The following is a 7,582-nucleotide window of genomic DNA, read 5'->3' on the forward strand; positions in this document are numbered from 1 at the left end:
AATTGGATGATCACCCATGATCATAATGAATGGCGGAGCAGGCTAGAAGTGCTGACTATGTGCTGAAGTCCACTATCAAGGATTTCATAGAGCAGCATTTGGAAAGCAGTGGTGTAATTAGACAAAGTCAGCATGGATTTACAAAAGGAAAATCATGCTTAACGAATCTACTAGAATTCTTTGAAGATGTAACTAGTAGAGTTGACCAGGGAGAACCGGTGGATGTGGTACATTTACACTTTCAGAAGGCTTTCGACAAGGTGTCACATAGCAGATGAATGTAAAGTTAAAGTGCATGGGATTATGGGTAGTGCCTTGAGAGGGACAGGAAGACAGGAAGCAAAAAGTGGTCTTTTTCTGATTGGCAGGCAATGACTAGTGGGGTACCGCAGGGATCTATGCTGGGACCCCAACTGTTCACATTATATATTAATGATTTGGACGAGGGAACTAAATGTATTATCTCCAAATCTGCAGATAACACAAAGTTGGGTGGGAGGGTGACCTGTGAGGAGGATGCAGAGATGCTTCAACAGGATTTGGAAAGGCTGAGTGAGTAGGCACGTGCTTGGCAGGAGCAGCGTAATGTGGATAACTGAGGTTATCCATTTTGAATGGGTGTAAATTAAGAGAATTGGATAGTCAGCGAGATCTTGGTGTCCTCATGCATCAGTCGCTGAAAGTAAGCACGCATTTACAGCAGGCAGTAAAGAAGGTAAATGGTGTGTTGACCTTCATAGATTATCATAGAATTTACAGTGCAGAAGGAGGCCATTCGGCCCATCGAGTCTGCACCGGCTCTTGGAAAGAGCACCCTACCCAAGGTCTACACCTCCACCCTATCCCCATACCCCAGTAACCCCACCCAACACTAAGGGCAATTTATCACGGCCAATCCACCTAACCTGCACATCTTTGGACTGTGGGAGGAAACCGGAGGAAACCCACGCGCACACGAGGAGGATGTGCAGACTCCGCACAGACAGTGACCCAGCGGGGAATCGAACCTGGGACTCTGGAGCTGTGAAGCAATTGTGCTATTCACAATGCTACCGTGCTAGCGAGAGAGTTTTACTGCATATCAAAGGATTGGTGCAGACTCAATGGGCTGAATGGCCTCCTTCTGCACCAGGGATTCTCAAAATGTTAGTCTGCAGCAACAAGTGGAATAGAACAGTACAGCACAGTACAGGCCCTTCAGCCCACCATGTTGTGTTGAGCAATTATCCAAATCTAAGATCAACCTAACCTGCACCCCTTCAATTTACTGCTGTCCGTGTGCCTGTCCAAGAGTCGCTTAAATGTCCCTAATGACTCTGACTCCACCACCTCTGCTGGCAGTGCATTCCACACACCCACCACACTCTGTGTAAAGAACCGACCTCTGACATCTCCCCTATACCTTCCTCCAATCAGCTTAAAATTATGTCCCCTCGTGACAGACATTTCCGCCCTGGGGAAAAGCCTCTGGCAATCCACTCTACTCATGCCTCTCATCACCTTGTACACCTCTAACAAGTCACCTCTCTGCCTTCTTCGCTCCAGTGAGAAAAGCCCTAGCTCCCTCAACCTTTCTTCATAAGACATGTCCTCCAGTCCAGGCAGCATCCTGGTAAATCTCTGCACCCTCTCCAAAGCATCCACATCCTTCCTATAATGAGGCGACCAGAACTGGACACAATATTCCAAGTGTGATCTAACTAGAGTTTTATAAAGCTGCAGCAAAACCTCACTGCTCTTAAACTCAATCCCCCTGTTAATGAAAACGAACACGCCATACGCCTTCTTAACAACCCTATAAACCTGGGTGGCAACTTTGAGGGATCTATGTATGTACGTGGACCCCGAAATCCCTCTGTTCCTGCACACGTCCAAGAATCCTGCCTTTAACCCTGTATTCAGCATTCAAATTCGACCTTCCAAAATGAATCACTTCACATTTATGTAGGTTGAACTCCATCTGCCACTTCTCAGCCCAGCTCTGCATCCTGTCAATGTCCTGTTATAACCTGCAACAACCCTCATCACTATCTACAACTCCCCCGACCTTCGTATCATCAGCAAACTTACTAACCCACCCTTTCACTTCCTCATCCAAGTCATTTATAAAAATCACAAAGGTCCCAGATCCTTTTTTATTTTTTTTATTTTTCCTTTTCTGAGTTACCAAGCCAGGGCTCAGAGTGTGGGTCAGGGGCGAACCCCCAATCCAGCTCCTTGCCTGCTCCAAAAAACCAATTCAAATTGAATCGAATTCATGGTCCCCACATGAGAGACACACCAGATCCGAACCCAAAGGCTCAATCTACAGACACTTGATCTTAGCCAAAAGGCCGAGAAGCGATCCCAGAACAGATCCTTGCGTGACACCACTGGTCACCGACCTCCAGGCGGAATACTTTCCATCCACTACCACTCGCTGTCTTCTTTTGGCCAGCCAATTCTGTAACCAGACAGACCAATTTCCCTGTATCCCATGCCCCCTGATTTTCTGAATGAGCCTTCCATGGGGAACCTTATCAAATGCCTTACTGAAATCCATATACACCACATCCACTGCCCGATCTTCATCAATGTGTCTCGTCACAGCCTCAAAGAATTCAGTGAGGCTTGTGAGGCATGACCTGCCCCTCACAAAGCCATGCTGACTATCTTTAACCAAACTATGTTTTTCTAAATAATCATAAATCCTATTTCTCAGAATCATTTCCAATATTTTGCGCACCACAGACGCAAGACTGATGGGTCTGTAATTCCCAGGGTTTTCCCCATTCCCTTTCTTAAACAGGGGAACAACATTCGCCTCCCTCTAATCATCCGGTACTACTCCAGTGGAGAGTGAGGAAGCAAGGATCATGGCCAATGTTGATGTTTATTGCAGCTGGGGTGATGGGTTTCGGGAGAGTGAGAGAGGAGGTCCTGTGGAAATGGGAGTTCCGTCTGTCAGTGTCACACTTAGCCCCGTGCCCTCTCTGCCAGACTGGAGAGCAGGGTGCCCTCAGTCCCAGGGGGCAATTGCGACCTGCAGCTCTCCCCATGCCCTGAAGCTGTATGGGGGTGTTGGTGAGACCACATCTGGAACACTGTGTAGCTTTTGATCATCTTATTTGCAAAAAGTGATTAATGCATCAGAAACAGTTCAGAGAAGATTTACTTGTGTCATTCCGGGGACGATGTGGGCTGTTTGTCGTATGAGAAGGGATTAAGCAGGCTGGACCGAACCCATTTGGGTTGAGACGAATGAGTGGCTGATATGGTTGATTAGGGGGTGGGGGTACACGGAAGATGTTTCCCCTTGTGGGAGAGATAAAATGAGGGGGGTAACTTCAAAATTATTGAAGACAGAGGTGACAAGGAATTTCTTTTCCATGAGGGAGGGATACGTAGATACATAAAAGATAGGAGCAGGAGGAGGCCTTTTGGCCCTTCGAGCCTGCTCCGCCATTCATCACGATCATGGCTGATCATCCAACTCAATAGCCCAATCCTGCTTTCTCCCCAAAGCCTTTTATCTCATTCTCCCCAAGTGCTATATCTAGCCGCCTCTTGAATATATTCAATATTTTAGCATCAACTACTTCCTGTGTTAATGAATTCCACAGGCTCACCACTCTTTGTGTGAAGAAATGTCTCCTTATCTCTGTCTGAAATGGTATACCCTGAATCCTCAGACTGTGCCCCCTGGTTCTGGACACACCCATCATTGGTAACATCTTCCCTGCATCTACCCTGTCTCGTCCTGTTAGAATTTTATAAGTCTCTATGGGATCCCCCTCATTCTTCTGAACTCCAACGAGAACAATCCCAACCTAGTCAATCTCTCCTCGTACGACAGTCCCGCCATCCCTGGAATCAGTCTGGTAAACCTTCGCTGCACTCCCTCGAGAGCAAGAACATCCTTCCTCAGAGAAGGAGATCAAAACTACTCCCAATACTCCCAAGTGTGGCCTCACCAAGGTCCTGTACAATTGCAGCAACACATCCCTGCTTCTATACTCGAAACCTCTTGCAACACGGTAGCACAAGTGGATAGCACTGTGGCTTCACAGCGCCAGGGTCCCAGGTTCGATTACCCGCTGGGTCACTGTCTGTGCGGAGTCTGCACGTTCTCCCCATGTCTGCGTGGGTTTCCTCCGGGTGCTCCGGTTTCCTCCCACAGTCCAAAGATGTGCAGGTTAGGTGGATTGGCCATGATAAATTGCCCTTAGTGTCCAAACAGGTTAGGAGGGGTTATTGGGTTACGGGGATAAGGTGGTAGTGAGGGCTTAAGTGGGTCGGTGCAGACTCGATGGGCCGAATGGCCTCCTTCTGCACTGTATGTTCTTTGAAGGCCAACATACCATTAGCCTTCTTTACCGCCTGCTGCACCTGCATGCTTACCTTCAGTAAATGGTGCACAAGGACACCCAGCACACTCTCCTCTCCCAATTTACAACCATTCAGGTAGTAATCTGCCTTCCTGTTTTTGCTTCCAAAATGAATAACCTCACACTTATCTAAATTATACTGCATCTGCCATTGGTTTGTCCACTCGCCGAACCTGATCAGACCTTGCTATAGGATCCTTGCATCCTCGTCACAATTCACCCTCCCACCTAATTTGGTATCATGTGCAAACTTTGAGATGTTACGTTTTGTTCCCTCATCCAAATCATTAATATATATTGTGACTTGCTGGGGTCCCAGCACCGATCCCTGTGATACCCCACTAGTTACTGCCTGCCAATTTGAAAAGGACCCATTAATCCCTACTCTTTATTTCCTCTCTGCCAACCAGTTTTCTATCCACCTAAAATACATTTCCCCCAATACCATGCGCTTTAATTTTGCACAATAATCTCTTATTTTGTCAAATGCCTTCTGAAAGTCTAAATATACCACATCGACTGGCTCCCCCTTGTCAACTGTACTGGTTACCTCTTCAAAGAATTTCAACAGATTTGTCCAGCATGATTTTCCCTTAATAAATCCACGCTGACTCTGACTGATCCTGCCACTGCTTTCTAAATGTTCCACTATAAAGTCCTTGACAACGGATTCAAGCATTTTCCCCACTATCGCTGTTAGGCTTACTGGTCTATAATTCCCTGCTTTCTCTCTACCTCCCTTTTTGAATATTGGAGTGACGTGAACGACCCTCCAATCTGCAGGGACAGTTCCAGAGTCTATAGAATCCCGGAAGATGACCACCAATGCATCCACTATTTCCAGAGCCACCTCCTTAAATACTCTGGGATGCAGATTCTCAGGCCCTGGGGATTTATCCACCTTCAATCCCATCAATTTTCCCAGCACCATTTCTCTACTAATTTCTGTTGATTTCTGGATTGTCCACCATATGCTCTGAGTCTGGTGTATCTGTGTGTTTGCAGGTCGGGAGCTGAGTCCTGCTCACCAGTACGGAGTTGCCGGAGCCGTCTCCTTCCCTTTCTTCTGGTTGGCTGGTGCAGGTTCCGCTGTTTTCTGGGTGCTGGGTGAGTAACAGCAGAATGGGGGGGGGGGGGGCGTTGGAGTGTCCCGCACACCCCATGTCCCAAGCCCCCACTGTGACCCAGCCACTGTCCCCTCAACCCTTCCTGCCCCCCACCTCGCTCCCTCTGACCTATTCCCCACTTATCCCGCCCCCCTGTTCTTTGTGTGATACTCTAACTCCTTACCTGTCCTCTTCCTCTAGGTGCTACGCTGGTGATAATTGGCGGCCATGCTGGTTTCCATGAGCTGGAGTCTGGAGATGGTGATGAGCTTCAAATGGAGTCAGTGTAACGGGTGCTGGTGCGAATGGAGCATGGCTTCTGTCCCTCAGAGACCCATCATGGACACAGCACTTTACAAAGAGCGCCAGGGGCATGCCTGAGAACTCAGCTGCTGTGCTCACCATCGTAAATCCAATCTGTTTATTTTCTGAGTAGACAGGCTCCGTGCCTCAGTCTGGATCCTCGTGCAATAGAAATATAATCCATTATTAATCGCGCACTGTCACTCCAAACTCATTACCGTCTGCCCTTACACTATGCTATATGTGGCCAGTTATACTGGGGGCATATTTTCTATGAAGTTGCTTTTGAATTTTGATTATTTTGACCTTGCTGTTTTACATTTTAGCTGACATTGTAAACAATTTGGGAAATTTGTATGTAAACGCTGGAAGGGTGTAACGGTGTGACTGCCAGCTCCAGCCCCTAGGTGGGGCCATGGGCTGATACTTCCTTGTGTAACTTTCTACACTGTGCTTGTATATATAAACACTGATTGATTGATGCAGCCTCACCCCAACTCAGCCTCTCACTCCATGATAGGCTTACAGGATGTGTGGCCTTGTACAGAAACTCATTGCACACTTCTTGATCACACAGCCTCTCTGCTTTACTCCCCTTGAATCTTCCCTCTCCCTGCCCCTCTTGCTTGGCCTCAACACCCCCCTCCCCCTTTCTGCCTTCCTCCCATTCTCCCCATCTCTCTCTGCCTTCCTCCCTCCCCTATCTACCTGCCTCCTGCCCCCTTTCTCTGCCTCAACACCCATATCTCTCTGAGGCTCTATCCCCCACTCTCACTCTGACCCCATCCTCGCTCTGCCTGCCTACCCTGCTCTCTCTCTCTTCCCCCACCCCATTCTGTCTCCCTCCCACTCTGCCTCACTCCCTGCTCTCTCTCCCTCTGCTCTCTCTTCCCCCACCTCATTCTGTCTCCCTCCCACTCTGCCTGCCCCCTGCTCTCTCTCCTTCTGCTCTCTCTCTCTCTCTCTCTCTTCCCACCCCCGTCTCCCTCCCCCTCTTTTTCTCTCTGCCTTCCTCCATCTTTCTGTCTGCCTTTCTATCTCTGCTTCCTTTCTCGTTCACTCTGCATTCTGCCATCTTTCTCTCTCTGCCTCCTTCCACCTCCCACCCCCCTCTATCCACCTCCCACCCCCCTCTATCTCTCACTCTGCCTCCCCATCTCTCTGTCTGCCTCAGTCCCCACCTCTCTGTCTCACTCCCCACTCCCACTTTCTCCCTCTCTCCTCCAACTCTGTTTCCACTTCTCCCCACCACCTCCACCCCAGCTCTTCAAGAATAGTATGAGTTGAATAAAATATGTAAAGGAAGGATCACTCAACTCGCCTCGTCATTGGGAGGCGGATGAACCATCATTGGACACACAGCCCACAAGGAGGCACACTGAGGAGGGGGCACTGAGCCCCGAGACTGTGAGGAGGGGGCACTGAGCCCGGAGACTGAGAGGAGGGGGCACTGAGCCCAGAGACTGGGAGGAGGGGGCACTGAGCCCAGAGACTGGGAGGAGGGGGCACTGAGGGTCCAGAGACTGGGAGGAGTGGGCACTGAGACCCGAGACTGGGAGGAGGGGACACTGATGGTCCAGAGACTGGGGGAAGGGGGCACTGAGCCCCGAGACTGGGAGGAGGGGGCACTGAGGGCCCAGAGACTGGGAGGAGGGGGCACTGAGCCCCGAGACTGGGAGGAGGGGGCACTGAGGGCCCAGAGACTGGGAGGAGGGGGCACTGGGGCCCGAGACTGGGAGGAGGGGGCACTGGGCCCCGACACTGGGAGGAGGCGGCACTGAGGGTCCAGAGACTGGGAGGAGGGGG

General features: G+C 49.7%; 1 protein-coding gene and 1 non-coding gene across 2 annotated transcripts in view; one reads left to right on the top strand and one right to left on the bottom strand.

The window, feature by feature from the left end:
• Positions 1-7,087, top strand: part of rabac1 (Rab acceptor 1 (prenylated)) — an 80,769-nt gene extending 73,682 nt beyond the window's left edge. The window contains exons 6-7 of the mRNA XM_072469086.1: positions 5,373-5,474; positions 5,675-7,087. Of these exons, the coding sequence (XP_072325187.1) occupies positions 5,373-5,474; positions 5,675-5,763 (191 nt within the window). The 3' untranslated portion in view covers positions 5,764-7,087. The remainder of the gene's footprint in view (positions 1-5,372; positions 5,475-5,674) is intronic.
• On the bottom strand, positions 2,151-2,345 carry LOC140387573 (U2 spliceosomal RNA). The gene has a single exon (XR_011933909.1). It is a non-coding gene; the product is annotated as a U2 spliceosomal RNA (small nuclear RNA).
• Positions 7,088-7,582: the final 495 nt, after the last annotated feature.

This window comes from Scyliorhinus torazame, chromosome 12 (assembly GCF_047496885.1).
Source record: "Scyliorhinus torazame isolate Kashiwa2021f chromosome 12, sScyTor2.1, whole genome shotgun sequence".
Classification (NCBI taxonomy): domain Eukaryota; kingdom Metazoa; phylum Chordata; class Chondrichthyes; order Carcharhiniformes; family Scyliorhinidae; genus Scyliorhinus; species Scyliorhinus torazame.